Here is a 21,720-nt window from a genome sequence, read left to right as displayed (position 1 = left end):
CTACTAGTAAACTGACAAATACAAAAATAACGTGCTGGCCCTTGTGGATACTGGATATTAAGGCCAACAAAAAGAAGAAGAAGAAGAGCATACAGAAAGATTGGCCTCTCTTACTTGTCACACCCTGTGACAGCACGACGTAGCTTATCTCCGCGGCTACATCTATCAGCCTCTTATGGTGCTTGATGCTTTAAATTATGTATTTACCCGGTATTGCTGTAGATCCTTCAAAATGGTGAGAGTAGACAGCCAATTTTTCAATTCATTCATAACTGTACAGGCCGCATCTACTGATGCTTGATAGGTCTCCTTCTCATTAAACCAAGTGGCAAACACGTCTTTGGTCGCTCTGGATTGCTAACTTCTTTGAGGTCTCAGTCGCGCTGGTACTTTTTAGACATCACAACAGGTCAACCGTATTCTGTCATATTTTTGTATGTCCAACCATCCCTTAATGTATCAGACATCTCCAGCTCCGATAACTTTGCGAAATTTCAATGAAATATTTTGTTGTTATTGCAGGAAACTAAGCTTGGTCGCCCGAAGTCGGCGCTGTTATAAACTGATCTTGCTCTCACAGGTTCACTCGCAGCGTCTGATTAATACTCATCTCCAAGGTGTCCTGCAGAGTTGTTCTTCCCGTTTTCTGCACAATATTTCGTCGACTTATCCAGGCGTCTTCTTCAGGTATGCCACTTTCGGTCTTTTTCACTCGCTGCCTGGAGTCCAACAGGCTGCTGGTCTTGCACCGCTATTTACAGGCGAGTTCGAATCCCGACGCCCACTGCGCCCTATGATGCTCTTTTGATGTTCAGAGCCGGCACTCATTTTCCGTAAAACGCATCTTCTCTAAGCGTCTTCCAGTTCTCGCCATTTAAATATGTGGGCTAACGTTCCAAAGCGAAGCGAAACGGAACGAGTGTGTAAGGGCTGTAGTAGGGAATGCGAATTGTTGGGGAGAATTTTAGGAAAGTGTGATTCGTCTGTAGAGGAATCCGCTCATGGGGCACTAGTCCGACTCATTGTCGAGTATTGTTCAAGTGTTTGGAGTCTGCATCTGTTCGGACTAAAGGAAGACTTCGAAGTTTTCAAAGGTGGACTGCTAGATTTATTACCGGTAAGTTCTAACAACTGGCAAGTCTTACGGATAAGGATCACTGGAGGAAAGGCGACATTTTTCCGGAGAAGCAGCAGCGAGACAATTTAGAGAAACGACATTTGAAGCTGACTGCAGAACGATTCTATTGCCACGAACATACATTTCGCGCGAGGACCATGAGGTTACAGAGATTAGGGCTCTTGAGGAGGCAAGTTGACAGCCGTTTCTCCCTCGTTCTGTTTGCGAGTGGTACGGGAGGGGAAATGACTAGTAGTGGTACAGAGTACCCTCCGCCACGCACCGTACGGTCGCTTGCGGAGTATCTATGAGGATGAAGATGTAGGAAGATTGGCAGACTTCTAGAGAAACATGGTATCCTGTGTATTTCGCTCCCTCATACTAAGAAAAGACGTATTGCTTGTAATGTTAAAAACGACCTAGGTCACCTTCAGCCGGCTGTATGCAGAGTCCACGTGAACAGGGCACAGGACTATCAGAAGGTGGAACGAGTACCTGTGACACACCCGACGAGAAAATCAGCTGTTGCAGAACACTGTCTCCATAATGATCATGAAATGAAATACGCTACTGGCCATTAAAATTGCTACACCAAGAAGAAATGCAGATGATAGACGGGTATTCATTGGACAAATATATTATACTAGAACTGACATGTGATTACATTTTCACGCAACTTCGGTGCATAGATTCTGAGAAATCAGTACCCAGAACAACCACCTATGGCCGTAATAACGGCCTTGATACGCCTAGGCATTGAGTCAAACAGAGCTTGGATGGTGTGTACAGGTACAGCTGCCCATGCAGACTCAACACGGTACCACATTCATCAAGAGTAGTGACTGGCGTATTGTGACGAGCCAGTTGCTCGGCCACCATTGACCAGACGTTTTCAGTTGGTGAGAGATCTGGAGAATGTGCTGGCCAGGGCAGCAGTTGAACATTTTCTGTATCCAGAAAGACCCGCACAGAACCTACAACATGCGGTCGTGCATTATCCTTCTGGGAGTCGCAGGGATCGAATGAAGGGTAGTGGCACGGGTCGTAACACATCTGAAATGTAACGTCCACTGTTCAAAGTGCCGTCAATGCGAACAAGAGGTGACCGAGACGTGTAACCAATGGCACCCCATACCATCAGCCGGGTGATATGCCAGTATGGCGATGACGAATACACGCTTCTCATGTGCGTTCAACGCAATGTCGCCAAGCACGGATGCGACCATCATGATGCTGTAAACAGAACCTGGATTCATCCGAAAAAATGACGTTTTGCCATTCGTGCACCCAGGTTCGTCGTTGAGTACACCATCGCAGGCGCTCCTGTCTGTGAACAGCGTCGAGGGTAACCGCAGCCATGGTCTCCGAGCTGATAGTCCATGCTGCTGCAAACGTCGTGGAACTGTTCGTGCAGATGGTTGTTGTCTTGCAAACGTCCGCATGTGTTGACTCAGGGACCGAGACGTTGCTGCACGATCCGTTACAGGCACGCGGATAAGATGCCTGTCATCTCGACTGCTAGTGATACGAGGCCGTTGGGATCCAGCACGGCGTTCCGTATTACCCTCCTGAACCCACCGATTCCATATTCTGCTAACAGTCATTTGTTCTCGACCAACGCGAGCAGCAACGTCGAGATGCGATAAACCGCAATCGCGACAGGCTACAATCCGACCTTTATCAAAGTTGGAAACGTGATGGTACGCATGTCTCCTCCTTACACGAGGCATCACAAGAACGTTTCACCAGGCAATGCCGGTCAACTGCTGTTTGTGTATGAGAAATCGGTTGGAGACTTTCCTCATGTCAGCACGTTGTAGGTGTCGCCACCGGCACCAACCTTATGTGAATGCTTTGAAAAGCTAATCATTTGCATATCACAGCATCTTCTTCCCGTCGGTTAAATTTCGCGTCTGTAGCATGTCATATTCGTGGTGTAGCAATTTTAATGACCAGTAGTGTACTATCTGACGAGTATGCTGATGCGAACACCAAGTTTGTGGAGCAGCATAATTAAAGAGTGTATCGAAATGAAGATGTCAGAAAACCTAATAAACTGGGACGGCTTTTTCAATTGAAATAACGCTGGATGTGAGGCACTCAGTTTATTAAAATCTCACCGGTCATTACGTCCACAAAGTTAGAAGGCGCTGAGAGAATTTGGTTTTCAGCTGTTAAAATCAAAAGAGTATCACAGTGTGTACCGGACGTCGGAACGCGAACTCGGCTATAAATTGCGGATCGAGACCGACAAGGGCTTAGAGTCTCGTTGGAGTCCAGGCAGCGAGTAGGCGTAAGGCGAAAACTCGCAGCACCTCCACAAGACGGCCGACGAAATGTTGTGCAGAAAATGGAAACGACAGCTCGGCGGACTACCCTTAAAGGGACCGGTCGTTGCTTTTACTCGTTAATCAACTGATTTCTGGTCTCTTTTGTGTAATGGTTTGGCTTCATGCACTAGACTGATTCTGTCCTCATTTCGCTTCTAAGAAGGGAAGCCCCGTAACACACCCCACGCGGAATTATTGCTAGAATGGTCCAGTAGACAGCACGTCAAAAACTGAAATGAGGTCAAGCATGAAAACAGGACGAATGTGTTCTGAACAGTGAACAAAGAAGCAAAACAGAAAGAGGGAGTGATCCAAGGTCGAGACATGCAACAGAGAGAAAACTGGGAACATGTGGTTTTGTGTAGAACAAATGGGAGGTACGTATGACTCGATGTCCCTTCCTTAGACCTTGATGTTGGAAACGGACGTCACAACATGACAAGAGACACGTCAGTGACCGTACAGACAGTCCATAATTTGAAGATTTGAGCACGGACCTCAGACCAACAGTGTGACTACATAACCACGATGCCGTAGCTATTGAGTTTCGCTCGAGGTTGCACATCTTGAGCTTAGACTGATCACTGTTTGTATTTTGCTTCTTTTTTTCACAGTTCAGTAAACCTCCTTCCTGTTTTCATGCCTGATCTGTTTTCACTTTTTGACGGGCTATCCAGTAAATCTGAGGGGCAGAGTAGGTGCGACGTGGAGTTCCCCTTGTAAGTACACCACTGAGGCCAGATCCGCACAGGTGATGAACGCCTGCTGCTGCTGCCGCCACCTGGACCTACCTGCAGACACTGCTGTCCTGCAAGGCGCGGCTTCCATCGCCTCCTGCTGCATCTCCTCGGGAGGAGGCCCGAACAGCCGGTCAAAGAACCGCTGCTCAGCCGAATCCCGCTCTGATGTTCTCGGCGGAATGTTGCTTTCGATTATTCTGTCGTCATCGGGAACGGTTCGCCGCTTCCTGGGCGCCACTTCCAGACGCCGTGTCGTCTGTATCCATTTTATTCACTGAATCAGCTTCCTCTGTTAGCGTGACAGAACAGAGCACGGGTTTAGTATTCTAAGCAAATAACACTATTCAGAAGTCAGTTTTTTACATGTACAGGAATACTGACACTACATTAATGCGACCACTTAAATTCTCCTACAGGTGAGTGCAGGTACAGAATCATTACTGTTGATCAGGCACTCTAATACGGTGCTGAGACAAGATGGGCGTAAGCTGTTCTTCTAAAAGTACTAATTGGCATCCTATGTATTTCGCACCCTTCAGCTGAGATAAAAGTCATTGCTAGTAATGTTGAAAACGATTATTTAAACTCACCCAGTGTGTCTGTTGTATAAGAATGTTTCATCTCGTGTTGGCCTTACACATCGTACACTATTAGCGGAGCTATGACGTGTTACCATTTCCACCGAATGGTCAAAACTCGGTCCAGTCGCACTAACTCTGCTTCTACACAGGTTGCAGAAGGTGGTAGGTACAGTGCTCTCTGACTTCTGCTCAGTTCCAGCTTGAGCTGGAATGATCACTTGGACAAAGCTGTCGATACTGAGGAACAGTTACAAGAGGCGTAGGGGCTGCCTAAAAAGCCACGTCGTAGTTTTACTGGAGCCAATAGGTTCGAAAAAGGAGACTTATTTCAAGAGATGAGAGTGCCATTAATATGATTCACTAGTGGCTGTAATCATTAAAAGACTTCTTCATAGGATCGAACGCAGGTATATGATTCAATGGAGAGACTTGATTCCAAATCGCAGACAGCATTTGTACTAGAAAGCATAACACTGTAGATCTGAAAAGCCAGTGTATTGGTCATAGGATTTTCTACATTTTTTATGACCACAACCGAGCGTTGCGTTCTTTTAAAGTGATTCGTCGCGTAGCACACCATCTATTTTACGTGATCATTCTCAATCGCCTATAACGTAGTGTATATATCGCAGAACCTGTGGCATGCCACTGAGAGAGAATTCATTACAAACATTGGAGAAATATTTAGTGGCGGCATGAGGGAGTAGCAGATAGCAGTTTCATACCACGTTCGTCAGCCGAATCGCTTTCTAAACTTGGTGTGCTGTTAGTTACGTAAGCCCATCCACCACACCAAGGTCATTTCACACTGGATTGGAAAAATCTGTTTTTAATGTCCTGAGGCCAAAAACCGCAATAAAAACGATCAATCACATGGTTTTTAATTATCCTCGGGACAAAAACCGCATAAAAGGCACCAATCACATCGGTTTTTAATTTTCCTGAGGCTAAAAACAGCATAATGAATAAAAGTCAGATCTGATTATTAATTTCAGTCTGACTGGCGAAAAACATGTTCAATATGCTGACCACCGTTTTCTACAACAAGTTGAAATCGGAAAACACCATGTTCCACAGCTGATCGAAGTGCTTCCAGAGTCACGTTCAGAATGTTTTGCACAATGCGTGCCTTCAATGTAGCTAAGTTTGCAATCGGAACACTGAACACATCATCTTTCAAACAGCCCCACAGCCAGAAGTCACACGGATCAAGATCCGGTGATCGGGACGGCCTGGCTGTCGGTAAATGGCGGCTGATAATTCTAGCATTTCTGAAATGGCGCTTCAGCACCTGCTTAAATGGATTTGCGATGTGGGGAGGTGCGCCATCTTCCATAAAAAATGATCCCAACCACACATCCACGCTGTTGGAGAGTTGGAATGACGTGGTTGCGCAAAAAAACACTCATAGTGTTTACCAGTGATGGTACAAGTAACAGGACCAGAAGCATCTGTGTCTTCGAAAAAATATGGCGCTATGATAAATGGTGCCGTAAACCCGCGCCACACAGTGGCCTTTCCAGGATGAAGTGGTGCTGGTTGATTTGCGTGTGGATTTTCTGTTGCCCGTATTCGACAATTCTGTGTATTGGCATATCCTGTCAGACTGAAGTGGACTTCGTCTGTCCACAAAATCTTCCGTGGCCAATCATTGTCCACTTCCATGCGAGCAAGAAATTCTTGCACACCACCACTCGTCTCCTCCTGCACTGCTTCAACTGACGTCGAATCAATTCGTTTCCTCCCTCTACCAGGTTGTACACCAAAAGAATCCGTCTTTTCGAACTCCCGAATAATTTTCTCCAGATCCATGGCAGTCATCGGACCAACGCCCTTTTCCAAACCCTTCAGTGCCCGTAATTTCTGAAGACGTGCGCACAGACATCATTCTTGTAATACAGCTTTACAAGCGTAGCGCGATCCTGCATTGAGACAGTCATGGCCAACGTCGCAGACGCGAAAGAGGAAAAGCCGTGTACCCGGCGTATTTATATCAACTTCAGTGGGTTATGTGCAGGACAGGAGTTTTCGTTTACGTATTCTGACACATCCAGCGCCATCTATTGATCAATTTTCACACTATTTTTTTGTCCTGCCATACGTTTTCCCCCTTCTCTGGTACTATTCTGTTGGAATTTGACGTCATTCTGAGAAGTGGTGTTATTTATACAGCGTTTTGAAGGTTTAACTTTATTTACAATCACCCTATAGTTAGTCATAGGGGATGTGTGATAGATTCGCTGTGATCTGCAGGCTTATGTAGTATGTGTCTGTTCCGACATGTGCAAAGAAAATGGCTTTGGCCTGTTATAAGGAAGGTATGGATTTGACGTTGAAAACTATGATAGCCATAAGGGGAATGAAAGATTCCATTATGCGGAAAATTAAGTCCAGTCATAAGAATGGTAGATGTTTATACTTCCAGAGCCACAGCCATCAGGTGGGGGTATTTCCAATCCTTCGCTCATTGACAAATGTCATCAGATTGAGACTGCAGTCATACTATGTAGTTGTAAGCACAGCGATTCGTAGGAAGGTTCTGCCTGCGGTGCAGGCCGCGGCGGCAGTGGTCTGTCGCCAGAACGATTGACGTTTCTGGCTTACGGTGGCGGCTGTCCAAACTGCAGAAGCTGGCCGGTGTATGTGAATGCAGCTGACCTAACCCCGTCGCCCTCTAGGTGGGTAAATAGCGAACTACTACTCAGTAGAGTTTGGCGGGCTTCATGATTGCGTGTGTTCCCCATGTAAATTTGAGAACATTCAATATGGGGGTGTGTCTGCGCCGGACAGTTGTTCCCTCCCAACTAAATTGTCCGATTGACTGATTCTATATACTTCCCATCATTATTTAGTAGAAACATCGATTGTGGTGCGTGTTGTGTGCACGTAGATGGTGAAAGACAGATGGAAGAGATGTTTGCGGGTTCTCTAGACACGAGAAACACCTTAGATGACTAAGTAAAGTAGAAGGATGATTTGGAATCTGTTATATCACTGACATCGGTATTGATGAGTGGAACTACCAGTTTCCTATATTTTTTTGCGAATTTGCACGTAAAGACCTTCTCAGACGATGTATCTAGTTACTCGGTGGTTTTCATCATGTCCCAACTCCCAGCACCTCGCTAAAGTTTCGGGTTTCTAGAAAAATAATTCGACTCTTTGTCTTTGGAATTATACTATGCAGATGATGCTGCTATGCATGCGATATTGCTATGTGCTTGATATCGAGAACTATCGCGTAAATGGTGTGATGTTCTGGCAAACCATGTAACAATACATTTGATCTTGTAATCCCAGACTATGGAGATGGGTGTGGAAAGTAAGCAAACAAGAAGGTCACGGAACCAAATGGCTCTGAGCACTATGGGACTTAACATCTGAGGTCATCAGTTCTCTAGAACTTAGAACTACTTAAACCTAACTAACCTAAGGACATCACACACATCCATGCCCGAGGCAGGATTCGAACCTGCGACCGTAGCGTTCGCGCGGTTTCAGACTGAAGCGCCTAGAACGGCTCGGCCACTGCGGCCGGCCCAGGGGAACCAGCCTAGCCGTTGTGGTCCAGTTTGGAGAGTGACTGCAGTCCGCTGAGGGCGCTCTGGTCACACGTCAGCCCAGGGTGTGTGTGGGGGCAGTTGGCCACGGTGGATGACCGCCGAATCTCACGGGAAACATCTAGTGCCGCGACTATGTATGGTACATGTACTTATGTTTTTTGTTTTTGTTTTTGGGACCCGTCAGTCTCATGGTATATGTACGCCTGGTAGTCGATAGCTATATGCAGGATGAAGAAGTGATGATTTTGTATGGTACAGGTTATGAATTGTGTTTACTACATCAACATAGTATGTGGTGAAACAGTCCGGTTAGAGATCGGTTTCAAGCTGGGAAAAAAAATCAAGCTTCCCGTGACAGTAGGACAGCAGTATAATTGAGAAGTGTCTTTCCATGTTTCATGATTTGGAGACCAATTTTTCAGGGTTTAACCTGTCAGTACAATATGACTGCTGTATGTTTTTTTGGATCTGTAAAAAATAGTTTTCTCGCTGAAAGTCTCGTCTGCAGAAAATGGTGGACAGTGCTCCCACACCAGCACCAGCTGTTTGACGGGTTAATTCAGTAAGAGCCAATTAGAATGCTCCATTCACAAGACATTCTTTGTACAGGGCATAGGAGCCTCTACAGGGGGGTTCGAACAAGAAGGGGAAAGGAATCAATGGAAAGTTCTGTGATGTGTGAGAGTAATGTGATGTCTTCTTCGTTCGAGTGTTCTGAGACATGTCCAAGCAGACCATCCATCTCTGGCAGGATGCTGTACCTCATCCGCCATTGTGGCTTTAGAGTATCTCCAGACCAGAAGCTGTAGGACATCGAAAATTACCCTAATATTCCAGCCATTTTTCTTGTCTGTACGACAGTGCTTCGAATTGTTGTGATTTTTGCATTTGTGCTTGGACACCATTGTGTGCTTCTGGAAGTGAGGAAAAAATGTCACTGACTTGAGCAGCAGCAAATATAAAGCGAAGCCCACTCACCAGTGCAGAAAAGTGATGAACACCACAGGAGCTGTAGGCTGTAGGACTCACAAACTTTGCTCTCTCTGTCTCTTCTTGTGGTGAGTGTTCTGTTTATTACAGAGCTATTTATTTCGACTTTCAAGTATCATCGTTTCGGCGCCCAAAATCAGATTTTGCAGCTGATATCGTTTACGAGGCCTGTTTCCCAGAAAAGCATATCAAGTGTCTCTGGGAGGTTTCACAATTGTATCGCAATCTTTTTTTAGAGTCCATTTTCGACTGTGGCAGTATACATCGCAAAACTGAAGCAAACTACTGTGCAACAATCTTCTTGAAACTGCATTTAGGGACATATTCAGTTGGATTTAGTAACTCCTGAAGTAGCTCGTACTCAAGGACAATGGTATTTCCCACAAAAACGTGCGAAGTGTCACAGGGATGTTTTACATGTGTGTCGAGATCTTTTAGAGTCTGTGTCCAAATGTGGTGATTGTGATATTCCTCAGAATAAAACGTGTAATTGTTTAAATATTCTCACGTCATCTGCAAAGCTGTCCCTCTCTCTCGCTCTCTCTTTGTGCAAAGGTACATTTAGTTCCTGTGACATCTTCAAGGCATATATATGACAATATTCCACAACACGAGATGTAGTAATTCCTGAAACAGTTCGTGTTCAGTGACAACGGGTATCCGTGTGTGGGGGATGGGAAGGAGGAGGGGGGCCGCGACTGTTTCCAGCGCAGCAGGAGGAGATTAGCGAGCGGCCCTGCGACTGCTGCGTGGCCATGCCGTGACGTGGATCACTCCCTGTCTTACTGTCTGGGCCCGTTGGAAGAGGCCACGTACTGGGGCAGGTGAATGTCTTGCGTTTCAGAAGACTGGCTGTACTTTTGTCCAATGATCTACATTTACAGCACATGTGAGTTGTGAAGTGTAACTTAGCACCATCGTGCTGATATTCATTATTTCATGAAGCGTATTTGTGTTCACAAAATATCACTGGTATCGACACAGTCCTCACATGCTAACGTACTCCTCCAAGTCACAATTACACCTATCCTCCCAGTCCAGCAGCTGAACACGGACTGAGTCGTTTTCGCGCCATTTTTTCCCCAGACAGCCATCTTGGATTACATCAAGGCAGGGACAAAGGAGGGGGGGGGGGGGGTCGACAGCGCTGTCTGGTGGTAACGTTGTGAACAAGGTCAGTTGGACTCCGGACCTTATGCTGAAAATATTAGATGGAATTACTGCCTATGACAACTCAAATTGTCGAAATAAATTATGCAGTCTTATGTCCATCCTATCCTCATGCTCAGCACAGACTGAGTCCTTTCCCGCCAATTTTCAGATGGGGGAAGGAAGGGAGGAAGGGAGACAGTGCGGAGTGGTTTGGTTAGTAGAAGCAGCCCAATTGATCTATTTTCCTGTCAAAATTTGAAATTCCCGCCATGACGTCACTGCGATGTTGCCACATCTATGGCAGCCATTTTCTATCCACCATCTTGAACAAATCTGGCAAGAATTCAAAGTGCGGTCGTACAGACTTTGCCCTACTACTTATCTGAACAGTCAATGAGAGATGATAGGAACATCAGAGACACATGCGACATGAAAAGCTGAACATTGCTTTGATTACAAGTGGCCGGCCGGTGTGGCCTAGCGGTTCTAGGTGCTTACGTGTGGAACTGTGCGACCGGTACGGTCGCAGGTTCGAATCCTGCCTCGGGCATGGATGTGTTTGATGTCCTTATGTTAGTTAGGTTTAAGTAGTTCTAAGTTCTAGGGGACTGATGACTTCAGATGCTAAGTCCCATAGTGCTTACAGCCATTTGAACCATTTGATTTCAAACCTGAAATGAAATATGATGAGACGAGTATCGTGATGCGAACACCAACCTCCTGGAGTAGCAGAATTAAATAGTGTACAGAAATGAAGATGTCAGTAAAACTAATTTAAATAACGCTGGGGGTGTGGCACTCAGTTTGCCAAATCTCGCCGGGCATTACGTCTACTAAGTTGGAAAACACTGAGAGAATTTGCTTTTCAGGAAGTACCAATGCCAACTCTGAACAAAAGAGAATCACAGTGCATAGTGGGCAGCAACGGCTTAGCGTCTCGTTGCCGTCCAGGCAGCGAGTACACGTAAGAGGAAAACTCGCAGCACCTGAACAAGGCGGTGGCTTCGGCCATGCAGTCAATGACATGTCTGTTCTCCTTCTGTAGCCATAGCATCTGTTATACTTTGCATTGCTTATAGAATATGACTCATGAGTAAAAATATATCCACCAACACCAGATGTCGCATAAATCTTTCACAGAAATAAAAGGGTATCATCGACATCAGAACGTCATCATGTGTGGTACTTGTGTAGAACAAATGGGAGGTACGTACGTCTCGAGGTCCTTTCCTTACACCTTGCTGTTGAAAACGGACGTAACAACATGACACACACATAAATTTGAATACAGCGAAGACACACGTCAGTCACTGGGTGGACAGTTCATAATTTGGAGATTTGAACTCGGACCTCCCCCATCACAGACCAACAGCGTGCCCACATAACCATGTCGCTCTAGCTATTGAGTTTCGCTCGATGTTGCACATCTTGAGCTTAGACTGATCACTGTTTCTGTTTTGCTTCTTTTTTTCACAGTTCAGTAAACCTCCTTCCTGTTTTCATGCCTGATCTGTTTTCACTTTTTGACGGGCTATCCAGTAAATCTGAGGGGCAGAGTAGGTGCGACGGGGACTTCCCCTTGTAAGTACACCACTGAGGCCAGATCCGCACAGGTGATGAACGCCTGCTGCTGCTGCCGCCACCTGGACCTACCTGCAGACAGTGCTGTCCTGCAAGGCGCGGCTTCCATCGCCTCCTGCTGCATCTCCTCGGGAGGAGGCCCGAACAGCCCGTCAAAGACTCGCTGCTCAGCCGAATCCCGCTCTGCTGTTCTCTGAATCTTGCGTTCGATTATTGTGTCGTCATCGGGAACGGTTCGCCGCTTCTGGGTGCCACTTCCGGACGTCGTGTCTTCTGTATCCATTTTATTCACTGAATCAGCTGCCTCGTTCAATCCCGCGTCCGGCCATGCTGATTTAGGTTTTCCGTGATTTCCCTAAATCGCTCCAGGCAAATGCCGCGATGGTTCCTTTGAAAGGGCACGGCCGACATTCTTCCCTATCCTTCCCTAATCCTATGAGACCGATAACCGCGCTGCTTGGTCTCTTCCCCCAAACAACCAACCAAGCAATCAGCTGCGTTAGCGTGACAGAACAGAGCACTGGTTTAGTATTCTAAGCAAGTAAGACTATCCAAAAGTCAGTGTTTTACAAGTACAGGAACATTTACGTTACACTAATGCGATAAATTATTCTACCGCTGAGTCCAGGTACAGAGTCAGTGTTGTTCACAAGGTACTATGACACCTTGCTGAGACAGAAAGGGCGCAAGCTGTACATCTTAAAGTACTAAGTGGCATCCTATGTATTTCGGCCTCTCAACTAAGGTAAAATGCATTGCTCGTAATGTTAAAATCCATATAGGACAGCCAGCTGTGTATCGCATTTCATGCGAACGTGCGGCAGCTCTATCAAAACAGGGGATGAGAGATGAGAAGAACGTCAGCGACACAAATGGTTCAAATGGCTCTGAGCACTATGGGACTCAACTGCTGAGGTCCTTAGTCCCCTAGAACTTAGAACTAGTTAAACCTAACTAACCTAAGGACATCACAAACATCCATGCCCGAGGCAGGATTCGAACCTGCGACCGTAGCGGTCTTGCGGTTCCAGACTGCAGCGCCTTTAACCGCACGGCCACCGCGGCCGGCTCAGCGACACACCCCACATGAAAATCAGCTGTTGTTGAACACTGCTTCGATTACGAGCAATGAATAAAATACGATGTGGCGAGTATCGTGCTATGAACAACATTTTTCTGGGGTAGCATAATTAAGGATTGTATCGAAATGAAGGTGTCAAAAACGTAATAAACTGTGATGCCTGTTTCAGTGGAGATAGCGCTGGAAGTGTGACACTCAGTTTATTAAAGTCTCGGCGGTCGGCACGTCCACTGCTGTTTGGAGATGCTGAAAGAATTTGCTTTTCACGAAATACCAGTGCCAGCTCTGAGAAACAAAAGAGCATCGCAGGCATTGTGGGTGTCGGGACTTGAATTCGGCTATGAAAAGAGGTTAGAGACCAACAACAGCTTAGGGTCTGGTTGGAGTCCAAACGCCCCACTTCCGTCGAACGAACTAAGCTCCCGAATTTTCTCCTGAGTTTCAACAAAGTAATCTAAGAACAGCACATACACGGAAAATTTGGCAGTGACCGCGAGAGAGACCACGGACTTTGGGGAACGAATTTACATCAACCGTTACTCTAAATACTGCATCCGTCAACCACAACAACATGGTACTGCTAACAAGAGCGAAGAGCAGAACTCGGAGCACCTCAACAAGACGACTGCGTCGGTCGTCGAAATGGTGTGCAGCAAATGGAAATAACAGCTCGTCAGAATACCACTGAAGGTACCGTTTGTCGTTTTTACTAATAATCGGTTGGTTTCTGGTCTCTTTATCTACTGGACTCAGTCTGTCCTCATTTGGCATCTAAATACGACGCCGAGGTCGGTCGGTTTTCGCACAGGTGACAAACTGCTGCCGGCACGGCCGCCGCTGCTGCTGCCGCCACGTGGACGTACCTGGGACCGGTGCAGCCGTGCGAGGAACGAGCGGCCAGCGCCCCGGCTGTACTTCCACAGGAGCGAACCCGATCATCCAGTCGCAGCCTCGGTCCTCTGGCGAATTCCGCTCTGTTATTCTCGGAATCCTCCGCTCTATTTTTCTGTCGTCACAGGGAACAGTTCGCCGGTTCCTGGCTCCACTTCCCGACGCCGTTTCGTCTGTATCCATTTTCTTTGCTGGATCAGCTGCCTCTGTCAGCGTATTAGAACAGAACATAGGTTTAGTATTCCAAGCAAATAACGCTCACCGACGATCAGTGCTTTACATGTACTTCACTAATGCGTCACTTTCATTATTCTACAGGTGAGTCCAGGTACAGAATCAGTGTTGTTGACCAGACACTATAGCACATTGATGACACAGATTGGGTGCAAGTTATTCATCTAAAGCCGGCCGGGGTGGCCGTGCGGTTCTAGGCGCTACAGTCTGGAACCGTGTGACCGCTACGGTCGCAGGTTCGAATCCTGCCTCGGGCATGGATGCTTGTGATGTCCTTAGGTTAGTTAGGTTTAAGTAGTTCTAAGTTTTAGGGGTAAGTCCCATAGTGCTCAGAGCCATTTGAACCAGTTTTTTTATTCGTTTAAAACTATTAATCATAACAATTTTAAGGGCGATGATGTTTACAAAATTAGTTTTTCGTTTGAGAAAGTCGCTTAATTAGCTTCTTAGCTGTCCAAGTCGCTAACTGGAGTGACAAGCGCGATAATAAGAGTTGGTTTGGGGAACGAGATTACGGATTACTAGACGCATTCCTAGGCTTGTATTTTCGACAGTAATCAAAACTACGTACCTGAGCTTACAGTTGTCTCAAATAGAGAATTTTACCTCGATTTGATAGTGTATGCGAAGGACGCCCACGGCGAGGCGAACAGCACGCGAGCACGATTGCGGTGTGTGTCGGCCTTGCTCGGTAATTGTCAGAAGTGCTCGGTTCAGCGCGACACCTTACTTAGCATTCCTGTGCGGGCGGCGTTTTCCCACTCGCGCGGCTTTCTTCAGTTCTGCAGATCCGTGGTGTCAGTGCTGCGAACCAACTTAACCAGCCACCACAAGGAAAACTTCTTACGGCTGGTGTACTAACACCCTGGGTGGACGTATCGAACCAATAATAGCAGTAGGTGATCTGAATTTTCAACATCCCAAGCGGAATTCAAGGACAACCAATCCTAACAGGAATATATTAGTCACCTACCATAATTCTTCCACTTCTTTCACCAATTAAACCAAATTATTATCCCAGAAATACGGTTTTCTTACAGGACGTTCTGGTAGTCATGCTGCGTAAAAATGTATCAGCCCTTACCAAAGCAAATTATCTTTGCCCCAAAATTCTCATCATATTCCGTTCTTACTAGCAGTAGGAGATGCAACGCGAAGTCAGACAGAAAATTCAGCCGAAATAAAATACACTACTGGTCATTAAAATTGCTACACCACGTAGATGACGTGCTACAGATGCGAAATTTTACCGACAGGAAGAAGTTGCTGTGATATGCAAATCATTAGTTTTTTCAGACACCCACAACGTGCTGACATGAGGAATGTTTCCAACCGATTTCTCATACACAAACAACAGTTGACCGACACTGCCTGGTGAAACGTTGTTGTGATGCCTCGTGTAAGGAGGAGAAATGCGCACCATCACGTTTCCGACTCTGATAAAGATCGGATTGTAGCCTATCGCGATTGCGGTTTATCGTATCGCGAAATTGCTACTCGCGTTGGTCAAGATCCAATGATTGTTAGCAGAATATGGAATCGGTGGGTTCAGGAGGGTAACACGGACATAGAAATAAGGAATAGCTGTGTGGGTCGAACAGGGATGGACACCTCTAAGAAGTGCAATCACAGAAACTGGAAAGAAAGCGTTAGGTACAAAGAAGGTAAGTGCGAAGAAATCCTGGGTAACAGAAGGAATACTTCAGTTGATTGATGAAAGAAGGAAGTACAAAAATATTCAGAGAAGTTCAGGAATACAGAAACACAAGCTTCTGAGGAATGAAATAAACGCCGCGAGGGATTAGCCGAGCGGTCTAAGGCGCTGCAGTCACGGACTGTGCGGCTGGTCCCGGCGGAGGTTCGAGTCCTCCCTCGGGCATGTATGTGTGTGTATTTGTCCTTAGGATAATTTAGGTTAACTAGTGTGTAAGCTTAGGGACTGATGACCTTAGCAGTTAAGTCCCATAAGATTTCACACACATTTTTGAATGAAATAAACAGGAAGTACAGGGAAGCTAAGACAAAATGCTGCACGAAAAATGTGACAAAATCGAAAAAGGAAGACTGTCGGAGGGACTGACTCACCATATAGGAAAGTCAAAACAATTTTCGGTGAAATTAAAAGCAAGGGTGGTAAAATTTAGAGTGCAACGGGTATTCCACTGTTAAATGCAGAGGAAAGAGTGGGTATGCGGAACGACTACATTGAAGGACGCTACGAGGGAGAATGTGATAGAAGAAAAAACAGGAGTCGCTTTAGAAGAGACGGGTGATCCAGTATTAAAATCACAATTTGAAACTTTGGAGGCAGTAGCGATAGATAACATTTCATAGAATTTCTAAAATCAGTGGGTGCAGTGGCAACAAAACGACTATTCACGTTGGTGCGTAGAATGTATGTGCCTGGGGAAATACCATCTAACTTTCGGAAAAATATCATCCACACGATTTCAAAGACTGCAAGAGTGTTTGGTTGGGTTGTTTGGTATAGGAGACCAGACAGCGAGGCATCGGTCTCATCGGATTAGGGAAGGACGGGGAAGGAAGTCGGCCGTGCCCTTTCAAAGGAACCATCCCGGTATTTGCCTGGAGCGATTTAGGGAAATCACGGAAAATCTAAATCAGGATGACCGGACGCGGGATTGAACCGTCGTGCTCCCGAATGCGAGTCCAGTGTGGTGACCACTGCGCCACCTCGCGCGGTGAAGACTGCAAGAGCTGACAAGTGCGAGAATTATCACACAATCAGGAAATTTGGAAATTTATGATAAGGACTATGGAACCAAACTGTTGAGGTCATCAAAATGGTTCAAATGGCTCTGAGCACTATGCGACGTAACTTCTGAAGTCATCAGTCGCCTAGAACTAATTATACCTAACCAACCTAAGGACATCACACACATCCATGCCCGAGGCAGGATTCGAACCTGCGACCGTAGCGGTCGCTCGGCTCCAGACAGTAGCGCCTAGAACCGCACGGCCACTCCGGCCGGCTCTGAGGTCATCGGTCTCTAAGTTTACACACTACTTAATCTAACTTAAACTGACTTACGCCGAAGACAACACACATACTCATGACCGAGGTAGGACTCGAACCTCCGACGGGGGGAGCCGCGCGGACCGTGACAGGGCGCCTAAGCTTAAGGCTCATGTATCTAAGTTGCTGACAAGACTGAAGAATGGATAAGAAATCTGAGGGTGTGTTAGGTAACGATCAGTTTGGCTTTGGGAAAGGTAAAGGCACCAGAGAGTCAAATCTGACGTTGCTGTTGATAATGGGAGTAACACTAAAGAAAAACCGAGACACGTTCATAGGATTGGTCGACCTGACAATGTAAAGTGGTACAAGATATTCCAAGTTCTGAGAAAAATATGGGTAAGCTACAGGGAGAGATAGGTAACATACAATATGTGCAAGAGCCAAGACGGAATAATAGAATGGACGACCAACAACTAAGTGCTCGGATTAAAGAAGGTTACAGGCAGAAATCGTCTGATACCTGTGACAGTGAACCCCTACTATTACAAGTGTTACGAGACTTTCTTTCCCAAAACTGTCCGCCAGCTAGTATAAAACTAGTGTATTGGACTAATAAATCCCCACTGACTGTGTATAGGAGTATTAGTAATTACCAGTACCTAATTAACTTTGTTTACATTTCATACAGAATTGTATGGTTCCTGTAAGTAAGAGGCCACTCTGCATGAATATTAAGTTGAGCAGCAAGTGAGTGAGCGAGCATCAAGTCACGTGTGCCGACCGGGAGAGGAGGGGCCGACCCCAGGGAGGGTTCCCAGAAAGCGCCGCTAGCCACTCGGTCATCTGGGCTTTCTTTGCGGGGACACCACTGGGCGCCGGTCATTGGAGTCGCAACACAGATCGTCTGTTTTAGAACTCAAAGGAGGAAAGAGGAGAAACACACTTTTTAGCAAGGTCCAGAAGGAACGTTTTGTGAGCAAATCTTGGAAAACACGACTTTCTTCGAAACACTTGGCCAACGCGAGATAAGATCGAAATGCGGAGTGAGAACCCATACCGGAGTAGTTGAGGACGTGGGACGCCAGGCGGTCCAGGCACTACAAACGCGGCACATTGAACAGGATGTGAGAGCTGACAGTATTGGCTATCATTTAGGTAAATTAGGAGTTGGAGAGAGGAATATGGCTGGTGCTGTCGAGGACCCACCTCACTGGCCATACAAAAAGACACTCTTCTCTAGCAGACTAATTCTCCAGCAGACTTCTTCACTGCCAGGCGCCGATCTAGCCAGCCGAGCGTTCCTTTGAGCGGCAGAGCCGAAGTGCTGAGAAGTGTTTCAGGCTAAGTTGGACTTGGCTGCTGGTGCAAGTTGTCAGTGTGAAGCCAATGACTGATTTTCAGCGATATCCTCCACCTGCAGATTAACATGCTGAGATCTAGTTGCGACAGTAAAATCCATTTGCACTGAGTTTCAATAATTTTCAGGTCTCACTCTAAAGACTTACTTGCAAATTTTTACAATCAATAGGCTTTCATTTCCGGCTACAGATGAATACACACACCCTTCTATATAGCTAACTGCCTTTTGATACTAACATTTCAGCAATCAGAGTAATACTTCACTAGTATTACTGTTTCATACTGAGATGCAATTATTAGATTCAGATCGCAAACTATTCACACAGATTTCCGGAGGTAATAGATTGATATTGTCAATATTTTTTAGCTGATGTAATGTGCTATTTAATGCAATAAAATGAATTAATGGTAATTATTGTTTAATATTGTGGCTAACGAATGTACTAGTCATCATTTTGGAGGGGCTCCGATATATTTGTCAGATTAACAGGGCTAATTTATATACCTCAAAAGCTTATAACCTACTGTACACTAGCACAAAGGCTTTGCTTTTCATATTTTCAGAGGAGATTGTATGGACCAAAGAAAGACGAAAATTTCCATTATATATACGCTCTAAATTGCATATCCCAAGAGCTATGAGCACTTGTTCAGTAGAAGAGTTGTGTTTCACAGTAGCAATCCCTGAATGTTTGTTACATCATCATGGAATCGGCCAGTGTAATTGTGCAGACCGAAGAAAAATCCCGTTTTCACTTAATATGTGCTAGTCTGTCTCATCACATCGTTGTGGCAAGTGTGCGGGTTTGTGCTGAAGCGACTTTTCCGAAAATGGTTTGGCGAAACGCTTGTCTTAAACAGTTTTCAGAACTGCCACTTAACGAGCGTTTTTCTACTGGAAAACAGCCCACGGAATGCTGTTCATGGACAGCTGCAAAACAGGTCGCAGCAGCAGACTGACGTAGATAACGGTAGACACAAATGTTCTTCATTTATTCCAACTTAACTGATTTACTCACGCATTCCGACAACTGTTTAATGTGCTGAGCGTGGGATGTTACAACGTCTGGCTACAATACAGGCCTGACAACGACGGTGCATGCTGTGAGTGATGCCATCAATCTCATGTTGAGGCAATGACGCCCATTCCTCCTGCAGAGTTGCTCGCAAGTCTTGGCGTGTAGCTGATGGACGCTGACGTGATGCAACCTGTCTTCCTAGCGCAATGAATGAATAGAGAGCAGAAGGAAGCACAAAACATCACTCTATTACCACACGTTCAAGGCGTCGCTAAACGTGTGTACAAAATGCTCCGCCGAGCAGGCATCGAGCCGATTTACTAGAGCAGCAACAGAATAAAAAATGTTATTTGCACATAGAATTATGCAGTTGACAAACTACATGCTGCTGGAGTTTACGAAATCAGATGCGATTGTGGATTAGTGCATGTAGGCGAGACGGGGCGATCCATCAACACACGGATATCTGAACACGAAAAATATATCCGACTAAGACAACACACCAAGTCAACGGTGGCACAACACCAGCACGAGTACGGCAGAGAGACTGATTTTGGTGAGGCTCGCGTACTGGCGAAACAGTTTCTTACTTTCAGGAGGCGATAGAAATAGGCAAGCGACCCGCCAACTTAACATCGAGTATAGATTTAAGTGTCAGGAAGTCGTTTCTGAAAGTATTTGTAAGGAGTGTAGCCATGCATGGAAGTGAAACGTGGACGATAACTAGTTTGGACAAGAAGAGAATAGAAGCTTTCGAAATGTGGTGCTACAGAAGAATGCTGAAGGTAAGGTGGGTAGATCACGTAACTAATGAGGAGGTATTGAATAGGATTGGTGAGAAGAGAAGTTTGTGGCACAACTTGACTAGAAGAAGGGATCGGTTGGTAGGACATGTTTTGAGGCATCAAGGGATCAAAAATTTAGTATTGGAGGGCAGTGTGGGGGGTAAAAATCGTAGAGGGAGACCAAGAGACGAATACACTAAGCAGATTCAGAAGGATGTAGGCTGCAGTAGGTACTGGGAGATGAAGAAGCTTGCACAGGATAGAGTAGCATGGAGAGCTGCATCAAACCAGTCTCAGGACTGAAGAACACAACAACAAACCCCTCCCGGATGATGAGCTACTCCGTGACATCTACCCTTCCTACCAACTCTAACCCCATCTTCCTGCCTCCTCCTCAGGGCTCCCTCTCCCCCTCCCACCCTCCTCCTGAGCTTCCCCCTCCTAATCCCCCTCCATCTCTTGTGCCTTCTTTCCGTGTCTCTGCGCTCCCTTCTGCCCTGTCTTCCCTCTTCCTCTCCCGCCCCACGTGTCTCCTGCCTCTTCGTGTGTCCACTGATGCCCCTCCTCCCTTCATCCCGCCACTTCCCAGCTGCCCCATGCTCTCCCCTCCTTTTCCATCCTCTCTGACCTTTCCCTTGGCAGGTCCCACCTGGCAGTTTTATTCTTCGTCGTGTGTGCTCCAAGTGGGTTTTAAGTGTGTTGTTCCGGAGTGTTTTTAATACTGTGGCCGACTTTTAACCTGTGCCTGCGCATTCAGCGTCTTGTCTGTGTTTTAAGAATCGCCAACTGTGTTTTTTTAACTTTCTGGTGACTTTTTAACTGTCCCCCATGAACGTCTCCATGTCAGTGTATATTTTACCTCCATTTTCTCCCCTTACTCTGTTTTATGTTCCCCTTTTTTATCTCCTTATGTATGTATCATTTTATTCTTGTTTTAGTTGTCGTGTCACTCGGCTGAAGAGCGGCGGATTGTGTCGCTGACAGCCCTCCCCTGCCCATATGGGGCGGGGGAATGAAATCACAATAAAGAAAAAAAATCAGCAGTAAACAAAAACACCCTGAAGAAGGTCACTTGTAACGTCGGTAGTTTTACATACTGACAATGCGGTCACAAATCCAGAAAAAAGCCTACGTTTATAAGTCTCTGGGAGTCCCCTGCAGAAATGTTAAGCCATGTCGCTTCTATAGCCGCCCATAATGGCGAAAGTGCCGCCGGTGCAGGATTTTCTGCACGAACTGACCTCTCCATTATGTTGCATAAATATTCAATGAGATTCATGTCGGACAATCCGCGTAGCTGAATCATTCGCTCGAACT

General features: G+C 46.1%; 1 protein-coding gene across 1 annotated transcript in view; it reads right to left on the bottom strand.

Moving 5' to 3' along the window:
- Window positions 1–4,292: 4,292 nt before the first annotated feature.
- Window positions 4,293–21,720, bottom strand: part of LOC126481616 (uncharacterized) — a 55,980-nt gene continuing 38,552 nt past the window's right edge. The window contains exons 3-4 of the mRNA XM_050105495.1: window positions 13,999–14,232; window positions 4,293–4,476 (exon numbers count right to left, since the gene is read on the bottom strand). Coding sequence (XP_049961452.1) covers window positions 4,391–4,476; window positions 13,999–14,232 — 320 coding nt within the window. The 3' untranslated portion in view covers window positions 4,293–4,390. The remainder of the gene's footprint in view (window positions 4,477–13,998; window positions 14,233–21,720) is intronic.

Source organism: Schistocerca serialis, chromosome 5, assembly GCF_023864345.2.
Source record: "Schistocerca serialis cubense isolate TAMUIC-IGC-003099 chromosome 5, iqSchSeri2.2, whole genome shotgun sequence".
Lineage (NCBI taxonomy): Eukaryota > Metazoa > Arthropoda > Insecta > Orthoptera > Acrididae > Schistocerca > Schistocerca serialis.
The sequence above is the reverse complement of the archived record's forward strand: the minus strand, read 5'-3'. Positions and strand labels throughout refer to the sequence as shown.